Source organism: Balaenoptera physalus, assembly GCF_965194825.1.
Source record: "Balaenoptera physalus genome assembly, chromosome: 10".
Taxonomy (NCBI): Eukaryota; Metazoa; Chordata; class Mammalia; order Artiodactyla; family Balaenopteridae; genus Balaenoptera; species Balaenoptera physalus.
The window spans coordinates 58,356,488-58,370,041 of record NC_138889.1 but is presented as its reverse complement, the minus strand read 5'-3'; the positions used below and the strand labels follow the sequence as shown (position 1 = coordinate 58,370,041).

Here is a 13,554-nt window from a genome sequence, read left to right as displayed (position 1 = left end):
CCTAATCAGATCCCTTCCATTCAGGCCAGCAGATAGCACTCCTATAACAGAAAAAGAACTGGACTTGAACTCTGTGGGCCTAAGCTCTGGGGCTGAGTCTGTCACTTACTAACCTTGACCAGTCACAAGCTCTCCTCTGAGCCTCGGTCCCTTTATCAATACCGAGGATAATAATCCCAACCCTGAATCCCCTCCTCACAGGATTGTTTCGAGAACTAAATGAGACAGTGGTCAATGTGTTACTCATACATAAGAAATGTAAATAATACAGTAAGACAATAATAAAAATGTTAATCATTGTCATAACTGCATTTGATGAATAATTGGCACAGAGCAGCAAGAGTGACAACGTTATCAGCAGGAATGACAGCAAAAACAAACCACCCTCCCACCACTACTGTTTACTGAATGCCTACTCTGTGCCAGTGCTGTGTTAGGTGCTCCACTGACATTATCTCTGTAAAACCTAACAACAACCCTGTCAAGCAAGAATCATTATCTTCATTTTCAGGGAAGAAAATTAAGACTAAGATTTATAAGAAAGTTGCCCAAGGTCATAATGCCTTCAAGGTTCATATGACTTCAAAGCCTCTTCTATTCTTTGCAGTCTATTCTTTCTATTACACACATTCCCTCTAAAAAATGGGCTTGAAAATTAATTGCTGGATCTGTAACTGGAAGATTTCCAGCACTAATATGCTAATCTTCTTACATATGACAGACAATAGCTCTCCTCTTCTCAGCTGGATAACCCCCAATAAGCACTCACTCACAAACAAAGAGTATCTCACTAGCTCCACTAAAGATTTACACTCCCTGGGGGAGGAAATGAGGCCTTCCTGGCTACAATGCATTAGCCACCTTAATGGACTCGCTTTCACTCATAGTTTTGTAACCACAAGGCAGGCACACAGTGAAGTCAAGTTTGTTTTCTGTGGCCAGCTTCTCACACATGGAGCCTCCAGGCCTTCCAGGAACTGGCCAGCACCAGCCTGCCTCCCATCAAGGGCTGTGAGGCCCCAGAGGCCAGAAACACAACAAGGGGCCGTGGTGCCTAACCTTAGCTCTGCTGTGGCCTTGCAGCCCAGAAAGCACAAGTTAAAATTTTAGAGTCAAAAGATTCTAACCCAGCCCTTGCTAACTGCTATTAGCACAACCCTGCACAAGTAACTTAAACTTCCGAGTCTCAAATTCCTCATCAGTAAAAAGGAAATAATATTACCTACCAGGTAGGGTTCTTTTTAGTATTGGTATAATCTCATTTTTAGGGTTCTTTTTAGAATTGGTATAATCTCCTCTTATTTCTGCCTCCAATTAGACATATTTAAAATTGGCAGAATGATACCACGCTAACTTCCTCACCATTATTTTACACAGGTGTCTTGTCAGCACTACAACAGTTTTATATGTACATAACGGAAAATATGGTTTCTTACATGTATATACTACATGATTATAATGTCTGAATCTTTAACATAGTTCTTAGCACAAGGTGTAGCATAAAGCAAATGTTCAGTAAATGCTTTATGGAACAAATAAATACATACAAGTAAACATTAATATAAACGTAATTCTTAGTTTATGATGCATTTTCACATGCATTACTTTACTCAACTTTTTCAACACTTTCATGAGGTATATGTCATCATGCACATTTTATAAATAAATAAAATTCAGGCTCAGAGGGTCAAATGACTTGCCCAAGGTTATGTAAGTAGGTAAAGGTAAGCATATAGGTTATTGGAGTCTCACATCAAAGAACAATTAACAATATTTAAACATAATAATGTTTTTTTTTAAGTTGACTTACCATCGATGGAGCCCCAATATTTGGCTCAGACTCTTGTAAAAGCCTGACAAGAGCACAGTGAGGTACGTGCTGTCCCTATTAAGCATGACTTCACCAGTACATCATGGGGTTTCAACCACCAAACATATACAAGCAGGTCCTAGTAGCCTCCCTCAGAGGAGCCCAACTCTATTTTCACTGGAACAGGAAGTGCCTCTTTTAATCTCTGAGCCCCAATAGTCTTTGAACTATTAGTTCAAAGACTTAGTCTTTGAACTAAGAACTTCCCCAGGCAACTCCCACCTGCCAACCTTCCCACTCTACAACCAATGATTTTGATGGAAAGAAACCTCAGGTACTCTAGATTCCCTTCATGGCTTCTTCTGCTGAAGATAAGATCTTGGGTCATCAGGCCTTAGCAATAAGATCAGAGCCTTCCCAGCTTATGAAATGTGAGAGACAAAGAGGTGCCTCCAAATGAGGACTTCAATGTCTACTGGAATCCTGGGCACAGAGTAATGGAAGGACCACTAGATTAGAGACAAGAGACAAGTGTTTAAATCTCTTCTATATCAGATTTCTCTCCCAGCACCAAACTAGCCAAAACAATTGTCCAGGAGTGATGTCAGCGTCAAGATGGAGAGAAAGATGTTCCCTTTGTCTCTCTCCTCAATCTCTAACCAGTAAAATATCCATAACTCAACAAAGGTGCCTCTGCCCAACACATCACAATGGTGGAGAATTCTACACATCTGTATATCTATAGGTGAATATATGAGAACACATAGAGGAGGTGGAACCAGGGGAACCATGGAGGCAGTGCAGAATCCCAGCTCCATGGCCTCGACAGCTGAGTCCACATTCCCAGAGAACCCAGTAGCAGGAGGGGAGGTGGCGCACATGACTTTGGCTTCCCAGCTACAGTGGCACCCATGGTCACAGGTAACTAGGAAGCAGTGAACCCTACCCATCCAGCCACAGAGGCACCCACAACTCCACTCCACCCCTACACACAGTAGTGGAGCCTGAGAACCTGACAACAGGAACATGGCAGAGGTGTCTACCTGACCCAGCTCCCTGCCCACTCCCACCCCCACCTGCAAGAGTGAAACCTGCAGCTCAGCAGGTCCTAGACACAACAGAAGAGCCCATCATCCTGGTGCCCCAGGCAGCATCACCAGGAACACTGGCAGCAGCATGGCACCAGTGACTGTGGAAGCACAAGAAATTATAGTGAGGGCAAGGGGTCAAACTTCCGACAGACATAAAGTGGAGGATGTAAAGAGTGGACTCTCAAATATAATCAGAGGCAGGTCAGGTAAGTGAAATCAAAGACATGTGCTATAGTGCCACCTACTGGAAAACAAAAGAAAGACCTCTAATTTCTTATCTGTTGAATTGTTAGAAACAAGTAGAAAGATGTTCACTACTTCAAATGCACTGGTAGAGGAACAACTAATCAAGCACCATGAAGAACCACAGTAACACTGTAACACACACACACACACACACACAAAGTGACAAGTCTTCAGAAACCAAGCTTAAAGTCAGAGAATATTGCAATCTAACTGATAGAGAATTCAAAATAGCTGGCATGAAGAAACTCAACAAGCTACAGGAAAACTCAGAAAGGCATTTTAATGAGCTCAGGAATAAAATTAATGAACAGAGGAATAATTTATCAAAGAGATTGAATATCTGAAAAGAACCAAACAAATTCTAGAGTTGAAGACTCAGTAAATGAGAAGAAGAATGTATTAGAATGCATTGGAATGAGAGCAGAACATATGGAAGGAAAATTAGCAAGCTCAAACATAGAAATCTAGAAATTATAAAAGTAGAAGAGGAAAGAGAAATAAGAGTTGAAAAAATGAGGAAATTCTACTAGACCTATCCCACTCTTCTAGGAAGGGCTGCATTAGGGTAATGGGTACAGCAGAAGGCGAAGAGAGGGAAAAGTAAGCAGAGAGATTACTGAAAGAAATAATAGCTGAGAAATTCCCAATACTGGGGTACAACTATACGGTCCATAAAGCTAAGAGAATACCTAATTACATCAACACAAAAAGACCCTGCCCAAGACACATTATACAAAAACTATCAAAAGTCAATGACCACTATACTACCCAAGGCAATCTACTAATTCAATGCTATCCCTATCAAATTACCAGTGGCATTTTTCACAGAATTAGAACAAAAATTTTTTAAATTTCTATGGAAACACAAATACCATGAATAGCTAAAGCAATTCTGAGAAAGAAAAATGGAACTGGAGGAATCAGTCTTCCTGACTTCAGACTATACTGCAAAGTTACAGTAATCAAAACATTATGGTACTGGAGCAAAAACAGAAATATAGATCAATGGAACAGCAAAGAAAGCCCAGAAATAAACCCATGCACCTATGGTCAATTAATCTATGACAAAGGAGGCAAGGATTTACAATGGAGAAAAGACAGTCTCTTCAATAAGTGGTGCTGGGATAACTAGACAGCTACATGTAAAAGAATGAAATTAGAACACTCTCTAACACCATACACAAAAATAAACTCAAAATTGATTAAAGACCTAAATGTGAGGCTGGACACTATAAAACTCTTAGAGGAAAACATAGGCAGAACACTCTTTGACATAAATCACAGCAAGATCTTTTTTGATTCACCTCCTAGAGTAATGAAAATAAAAACAAAAATAAACAAATGGGACCTAATTAAACGTAAAACCTTTTGCACAGCAAAGGAAAGTATAAACAAAATGAAAAGATAACCCATAGAATGGGAGAAAAGCGACCAAAAAGGGATTAATCTCCAAAATATACAAATAGTTCATGCAGTTCTATGTCAAAAAAACAAACAACACAATCAAAAAATGGGCAGAAGATCTAAACAGACATTTCTCCAAAGAAGACATACAGATGGCCAAAAAGTACATGAAAAGATGCTCAATATCACTAATTATTCGAGAAATGCAAATAAAAACTACAGTGAGCTATCACCTCACACCAGTCAGAATGACCATCATCAAAAAGTCTACAAACAATAAATGTTGGAGAGGGTGTGGAGAAAAGGGAACCCTCCTACACCATTGGTGGGAATGTAAATTGGTACAGCCACTATGGAGAACACTATGGAGGTCCCTTTAAAAACTAAAAATAGAGCTACCATATGATCCAGCAATCCGCCTCCTAGGCATATATCCAGAGAAAACCATAATTTAAAAAGATACATGCACCCCAATGTTCAATGCAGCACTATTTACAATAGCCAAGACATGGGAGCAACCTAAATGTCCATTGACAGCGGAATAGATAAAGGAGATGGGGGGACTTCCCTGGCAGTCCAGTGGTTAAGACTCCACACTTCCACGGCAGGGGGCACGGGTTCCATCCCTGGTCGGGGAACTAAGATCCCATATGCCGTGTGGGTGGCCAAAACCAAAAACAAAAATAAGATGTGGTACATATAAACAATGGAATATCAGCCATAAAAAAGGTGAAATAATGTCATTTGCAGCAACATGGATGGACCTAGAGATTATCATACTAAGTCAGAGAAAGACAAATATTATATGATATCACTCATATGTAGAATCTAGTTTGTTTAAATGATACAAATGAACTTATTTACAAAACAGAAACAGATTCACAGATTTCAAAAACAAACTTATGGTTACCGAAAGGGAAACATGGTGGGGAGGGATAGATTATGAGTTGGGGATTAACATACACACACTACTATATATAAAATAGATAACCAACAAGGACCTACTGCATACCACAGGGAACTCTACTCAATATTCTGTAATAACCTATATGGGTAAAGAATCTGAAAAAGAATGAATATATGCATATGTATAACAGAATCACTTTGCTGTACACCTCAAACTAACACAACTTTGTAAATCAACTATACTCCAATAAAATTTTTTTTTCAAAACACAATGAAAAAAAATTCAAAGACAAAGAAGGAATTTTAAAGGCAGCCAGGGGGAAAAGGGTGGTAACCTACAAAGGAACCCCATTAAGCTATCAGCCGATTTCTCAGTAGAAACTCTATAGTCCAGGAGGGAGCCGACTGACATTCTCAAAATACTGAAAGATTAAAAACAGTCACCCAAGAATACTCTACCCAGCAAAGTTATTAGACATCCTTGTCTTGTTCCTGATGTTAGAAGAAATGCTTTCAGCTTTTCACCATCAAGTATGGTGGTAGCTGAGGGCTTATCACATAAGGCCTTTATTATGGTGAGGTATGTTCCCTCTATCTCACTTTGTTGAGAGCTTTTATCATAAATGGATGTTGAATTTTTCAAAAGCTCTTTCTACATCTAGTGAGATGGTCATATAATTTTTATTCTTCAATTTGTTAATGTGATGTATCAATCACATTGATTGATTTTTGGATGCTGAATCATTCTTGAACCACTGGGATAAATCCCACTTGATCATAGTGTATGATACTTTTCATGTACTGTTGGATTTGATTATTTATATATGTATCTTTAGTTGAGGATTTCTGCATTAATATTCTTCAGTAATATTTGCCTGTAATTTTCTTTTTTTGTGGTATCTTTGTCTGGTTCTGACATCAGGGTGATGCTGGCCTTGTAGAATGAGGTCAGAAGCATTTCTTCCTCTGTAATTTTTTGGAATAGTTTGTGAAGAATAGGAGTAAACTCTTCTATAAATGTTTGGTAGAATTCACCTGTGAAGCTATCTGGTCCTGGACTTTTGTTGGGAGGTTTATTATTATTATTATTATTATTACTGCTTCAATTTCATTGCTGGTAATTGGTCTGTTCAGATTGTTTATTTATTCCTGATTCAGTCTTGGGAACTTGTACATTTCTAGGGATTTTCATTTTCTTCTAGGTTGCCCATTTTATTGGTGTATAATTGTTCATAGTAATCTCTTATGGTTCTTTTCATTTCTGTGGTGTTGATTTTAACTTCTCCTTTTTCATTTCTGATTTTGTTGACTTGGGCCCATGTTCCCTCTTAGAACTACTTTTTCTATGTTCCATAGACTTTGGATTATTGTGTTTTCATTTGTCTCTAAGTATCTTTTGATTTCCTCTTTGATTTATTCAGTTATTCATTGATTGTTTACTAGCATATTGTTTAGCCTTCACGTTTGTGTTTTTTGAAATTTTTTCTTGTAGTTGATTTCTAGTCTCATAACGTTGTAGTTGGAAAAGATGCTTGATATGAATTCAAACTTCTCAAATTTACTGAGGCTTGTTTTGTGGCCTAGCATGTGGTCCACGTTCTATGGGCACTTGAAAAAAATGTCTTCTGCTGCTTTTGAATGGTATGTTCTATATAGATCTCTTAAGTCCATCTGGACTAATGTGTCATTTAAGGCCACTGTTTCCTTATTGATTTTCTGTCCGGATGATCTGTCCATTGAGGAAATGGGGTGTGAAAGTCCCCCACTATTATTGTGTTAGTATCAATTTCTCCCTTTGTGTTTGTTAATATTTGCTTTATGTATTTCGGTGCTCCTATGTTGGGTGCATGTATAATTATAATTGTTATATCTTCTTGTTAGATTCATTTATCATTACGTAATGTCCTTCTTTGCCTCTTCTTACAGTTTTTGTTTTAAAGTATAATTTGTCTGATGTAAGTATTACTACCCTAGATTTCGTTTCCTTTCCATTGGCATGGAATTCCACTTTCAGTCTGTGTGTTTCTTCAGACCTGCAATGAGTCTCTTGTAAGCAACATTCATGGTACTTGTTTTTGTATCCATTCATCCATTCTACATGTTTTGATTGGAGCATTTAGTCCATTTACATTTAAAGTAATTATTGATAATTATGTACCTATTGCCATTTTATTAATTGTTTTGGGTTTTTTCTGGATTCTTTTTTGTCCCTTTTTTCTGCTTTTGCTCTCTTCCATTGTGATATGATGACAATCTTTAATGTTATGTTTGGATTCTTTTCCCTTTTGTGTGTGTATCTATTATAGCTTTTTGGTTTGTCATTACCATGTGGTTTATATGTAGCAGTGTGTATGTGTGTGTGTGTGTTTGTGTGTGTATAATTATTTCAAGTTGCTAATCTCAAGTTCAAACACATTTTAACAACCCTGCATTTTTATGTAAACCCCCATATAATTACTGTTTGTGCCACCTTATTTTACATCTTTTTGTGTGTATCCCTTAACTACTTTTTGTGGATATACATTTTTAGGGTGATGATTTTACTACTTTGTCTTTTAAACTTCCTACTAACTATGTAAGTGGTTGATCTGTTACCTTCACTGTATATTTGCCTTTGATAATGAGATTTTTCCTTTTATACTTCTCATTTTTCTAGTTGTGGCCTTTTCTTTCCCACTTGAAGAAGTCCATTTAACATTTCTTGTAAAGCTGGTTTCATGGTGCTAACCTCTTTTAGTATTTGCTTGTCTGTAAAACTTTTGATCGCTTATTCAAATGTGAATGAAAGCCCCACCAGTAGAGTATTCTTGGCTGTAGGTTTTTCCATTTCTTCATTTTAAATATATTGCACCACTCCTTTCTGGCCTACAGGGTTTCTGCTGAAAAGTCAACTGATAGCCTATGGGAGTTCCCTTGTAAACAGTATGTTGTTTTTACTTTCCTGTTTTTAATATTCTCTAATTTTGCCCTTTTAATTACAATGTTTCTTGGTGTGGACCTCTTCAGATTGATCATTATGGGACCCTCTGTGCTTCCTGGACCTGGATATCTGTTCCTTTTCCCAGGTTAGGGAAGTTTTCAGCTATTATGTCTTCAAATATGTTCTCTGCCCCTTTCTCTCTCTCTTCTCCTTCTGGGACCTCTATAATACGAATTAGTACATTTGATGTTGTCTCAGAGGGCTCTTAAACTGTCCTCGTTTCTTAAATTCTTTTTTCTTTTTCTGTTCAGCTTGAGTGATTTCCACTATTTTGTCCTCCAGTTTTCTGATCTGTTCCTCTGTAACATCTAATCTACTGTTCCTTCCTTCTAGTGTATTTTTTATTTCAATTATTGCATTCTTCAACTCTGCCGAATACTATGGCTGATGGATATGGGCCCTGTGTTTCTCTGGGGCTGCACTAACCCACTCATGGGCCAGACCACGTTCATGGCCTGTTGTTGAATAGTTCTGGGTACTTGTGCAACTGACTGCTTATCCTGGGGGGTCCTGAGTATGTTGTCAACCAGATGGCGGTCAGGTAATTCCCTGGCACTAATAGGCTTGAGAAAGGACTCCAAAATGGTGCTTGATGCCAGCACCAGTGTCTTTGTGTAGAATGAGTTCCCCAAAAAGGCTGCTGTCAGTGTCTATTACCCAAGGAGGAGTTCCAGTTGTCTCTCACTTCTCCAAGAGGCTCTCTAAGATCAGGAAGTGGGTCTAAACCAGGCTCCTTTCAAATTACTGTCTGCAATGGGATGAAGAGCATGTGAGATTTTGTGTGCAGCCTTTAAGAGCAAAGTCTCTGCTTCCTACAGTTCTCCAGCTCTCCCGTAAAAAGCCCTTCTGGTCTTCAAAGCAAACCATTCTGGGGGCTTGTTTTCCTGGTGCAGCACGCCCAGACTGAGGAGCCCAGTGTGGGACTCACTCCTTGGGGAGAACCTGTTCAACTGTGATAGTCCTTCCATCTGTGGGTTACCTACCTGGTGGTGTAGCCTTGACTATACTCATCTCTGCCATTTCTACACATCTTACTGTGGCTCCTTCTTTATATTTTTAGTTGTGGACAATCTTTTCTGCTAGCCTTCTGGTCATTCTCATTGATAGCTGCTCTGTAAATGGTTGTAATTTTGGTGTGCCTGTGGGAGGAGGTCAGTGCAGGGTCTTCCTACTCTGCCATCTTGGCCACATCCCATACCAGCATCTTTATAACAATGGCATTCTATCTTTGTGCCCAGCCAGACACACACCAGAGGCAACTTCAGAAAGTTACAAAGTCATTACATTATTTCCCCAAATTCTTCTCATCAGACATTTTAGGCCTCTTCTTCTCCTTCTCAGCATTCAAGATCAGAGTAGCCAGTAAAGTGGTATTCTCAATAGGTGAAAAGGGAGATGTCATCATGTACCAAATTGGAGTACCAAATAAGAATTGGATCAATCACAGACTGTATATACCTACATTTGGTGCAACAATTTGGCAAGACCAGCCTTTTAGCATAGGGAAAGCCCATCTATCATAGATGGGTGGTAGAACATCCACAGAAGAAAAATGTCCCAGTAAACTCATCCTTTCTCCTAGATCAAAGTCTGTGTTTCTCCTCCTCTGTGCTCAGACCTGGAGGGTGGAATGGCCTAACTTGCTCTCACTATACACAACAGGGGTTAATGAGAGTCTGAGCACTTAAGATATTCAGTACAGGTTAAAGGACATTCTATAATTAAATGGGAATCCCCTTCATCTGCAAAATTTTATCCTTTCCCAAGCTGAAATGAATACCCTGCATTCCCACAGCATGTTTCACTGCTAATCCAACACTTAAGGTTTTCTTCTTTTGACTTACTCCTGCTTTAAATCCTGAACCCTCGCAGAGAAGGAACTGCAATTGTTCTTTAAGAGGCAAGGGTGTACTCATTTAGACCACAGATTCTGGAATCTGACTGCCTGGGCTTAAATCCCAACTCTTATTCTTACCACATGTATGACCATGGGCAGGTTGCTTAACTTCTCTGTGATTCACTTTCCTCATTTGTAAAATGGTGATATTAATGATACCTATCTTATGGGGTTGTTGTAGTAATAATTAATGTGTGAAATGATTATCATCATGCCCAACAGATATTAGGCTTTCAAATTTTTGTGAATATTATTTTATTTCCTCTTAATCCATTTACTTAGCAAACTTTACTTAGAATCTATTCTTTGCCTTGCTGTAAAATATACTGCCCCATCCTCTATTCTTGTGAAGGATGAGCAAACTATAAACTACTGAGGTTCAGAAGAAGTGAGCACAAGTTATACAGCCATTCACAGGAGATGCTTCAAGTCATTTATCACTTTTTTTCATAAAAATATCACCACAATTTTTTGGTCAGTCTATAATGTCTATGAAGACAGGGAATCTGTGTCATTCATCCCTGAGCTCCTATGTCTAACCAGTTGCCTAACCAAATGTAAGCATTCAGGTAAATGTTTGATGAATAAATGAATAAGAAAATGAGATTCTTCAGCTGGATCATGAAGACTGGACAAAATTTTAATAGGGGAAATGGGAGAGAACTTTCACATAGAGGAAATAGCAGTAAGTCAAGACACTGAGATCAGAAACTATAGCTTCCTTCCTGACTAATCCAGCATAATAATTTCTTAATTTTCTATTTTTGTACATGTAGACAAACTATATCACTGGCACCTAAACCTGTACTTTCATGCCTTGTCCTCTTCCTTTAGCTCTCCTGACATAGCTCCTTGAGAACACAAAGCCTGCCTTTCCCCTCCCTAACATTCTCCTTCTCTGGCTCCCAGCACATGTATGTTCACACAAAAAGGCCAGCCTGCTATGCTGCAATACAACCTGGACTTCGGGTCAATCACCTGCTTTCGGTCCTGGCTCTTTTGTTTACTAAGAGATTTTGGATACATCAACGTACCTCTCTAAATCTCAGCTTCTTCTAAAAATTAGGAATTAACAATGCCTTCTGTAGAAAGGAATGCTATGAAGATCAAATTTATTGATTCATTCATTCATTTAATACTTACTGCCTTTCTAAAACCTGCCAAGAACTATGTTAAGCACTGTAAAAACATGTTTATGTGTGCTTCCTCTACTTTTCAGGAGTTCATGGTTTAGTGGGAAATTTTTTTTTTAATGAATATGTTTGCAAACCAAAAAGAGCCATACCAATATGAGATATCTCGAGAACTCTCCAATTTTGAAGCACATTTTCCTTAAAGTGACTTTGTAGCCTACAGAAAGGGTGACTCCACAGATTCTGCTTATAAATTCTAATCCTAAAAGGTCATCTAATCCCCCTGAATTTCCCCCACAGCATCTCCATAGTCAGTTAACCAACCAACATCTGCTTGAACAACTCCATGAATTCTCTAATCCAGAGACAATCATTTTTTTAATATATATTATCACAGAGTTTAAGCCCTAGATCATTCTTTCATTATGAAGCTCTTGTCATAATAAAAAGTCCAAACAAAGAAACACTAGAAGAGTATCATCTGATGATACATCAGTGCTCAATGATGCTAGATCATGTAAAAAGCAGACTGTGCCAAGTGAGCGCAGAGGGACCTGGCTATTCAGAGATGCAAGAACCTCAAAAGAAGTTAAATAAAAATCACTGCCAACATCCAGCATCAAAATGCACTTCTGATATCCAGCGTACTAATAGCACTAACGTTTTTATAAATTCTCTGGAGCCTTTCAGTAACGTCAATGATGTACTAAAAGGCTGAACACTGCACATTTAAAAGAGAAAAAAAGATCTATAGCAGGCTAATTTGTTGCTTCCCAGGAGACTGGAATAACTTATGTTAGTCCTAAACTAAGTAACACTAATTCTGTGTATCTTCTTGTCTGTGAAGAACAGGCTAAGTAAACTGGGATAAGTTGATACAAACACCAATTATCTAGGACACTTTGGGACTATCTGCAAACTAATGATAAATAAATACACCACTTCTTGTCTTTAATCATACAGAAAATACCTTTCAATCAAGGTAATTTGGTGATTTCACCACCTGCAAAATCTAAGGACCGCTACCAGATTATTAAACCTCTAGGCCTCAGCACCGCCCCCTCACTCCCCCTCCAAACTCTAATAAATCACAAAGCTGCCCACGTCCCCAAAGACTCACAGATTTTGTGTGCTCTGGGCGTGGAGCAATCACTGGAGGTGGGGTAGCATCATCATCATCATCTTCATCTTCTGAAACTGGTAGCACTGCAGGGGTCTCAGACACCGTCTTTACATTCTGCACAGTGGAGAAAAGCCAGATTCATCATGTCCAGCTGACATGCAACTTAAGCTACCAGAGTCACCAATCTCCCAGAAGAAACCTTCTCCTGACACCCTTCCTGAAACACATATCAGCCTCAAGATCTCCACCTTTGTGTAGCCAGTCTCAGGAACTCAGCCACCTTCCCTCTCTTCTTTTAGATACCACTCTCCACTCAGTCCCTTGGGGGCTTCCTTCTCCCACCCAAAGCCTAATTATGGATGGGGAAACCAGCTTACATCTTCTCTACCTGGCTACCTCAATCCAAACCCTGAAAACAAGACCATAGTTCCTTCTTATTCTGTGAATTTTACTCTCTATGCTGATCAGGGCATAAAGTACAAAATGTAAGGAAAGGATTAAAATTTTCTAATTTTACAAAGTTTATCATTGTGACTACTTAGTCCTTTCTGATATGGTAAATGAAGTCCTGACAGGCCTTTGCCTCTCCTTTTCCTTTCTTTACCAAAACCTACTATATCCATTATGCCATCAGGTGCCCTCACCTCAACCTGAAGATACAGAACATCAGGAAACCCTTGTCTCAAGAGGACAATGTCTCTCCCCAGACTAGATGCTATCCATTTCACTCAGCTTTTGCCCTGTCCTGGAATGAACCTTACCAGCACCACTAATTGAACCTGCTAGAATCTCAGCAACTTGATTTTCCCATGTAAACTGTAACAAAGCTAGGCCAAGAGTGGCAGGTTTTAGGGCAGGTCCAGGCAAAAAATCATACCATTACTGTTTACAACACATATTCAAGAGACAAAGTAGCTCCGAAACATAAGATTTTTGATAAGATTAAATGATTACAGCATAGAGC

At 38.9% G+C, this 13,554-nt stretch overlaps 1 protein-coding gene across 3 annotated transcripts in view; it reads right to left on the bottom strand.

Moving 5' to 3' along the window:
* The window catches only part of GDPD4 (glycerophosphodiester phosphodiesterase domain containing 4), a 283,424-nt gene that overhangs the window by 60,797 nt on the left and 209,073 nt on the right, over positions 1-13,554 (bottom strand). For 2 of the 3 annotated variants that reach the window (XM_082410317.1, XM_082410318.1), the window contains exon 13: positions 12,588-12,704. In XM_082410317.1, the coding sequence (XP_082266443.1) occupies positions 12,588-12,704 (117 nt within the window). Of the gene's footprint in view, positions 1-12,587; positions 12,705-13,554 lie in introns of those variants that run through there. The other variant, XM_082410321.1, reaches the window with a different exon arrangement.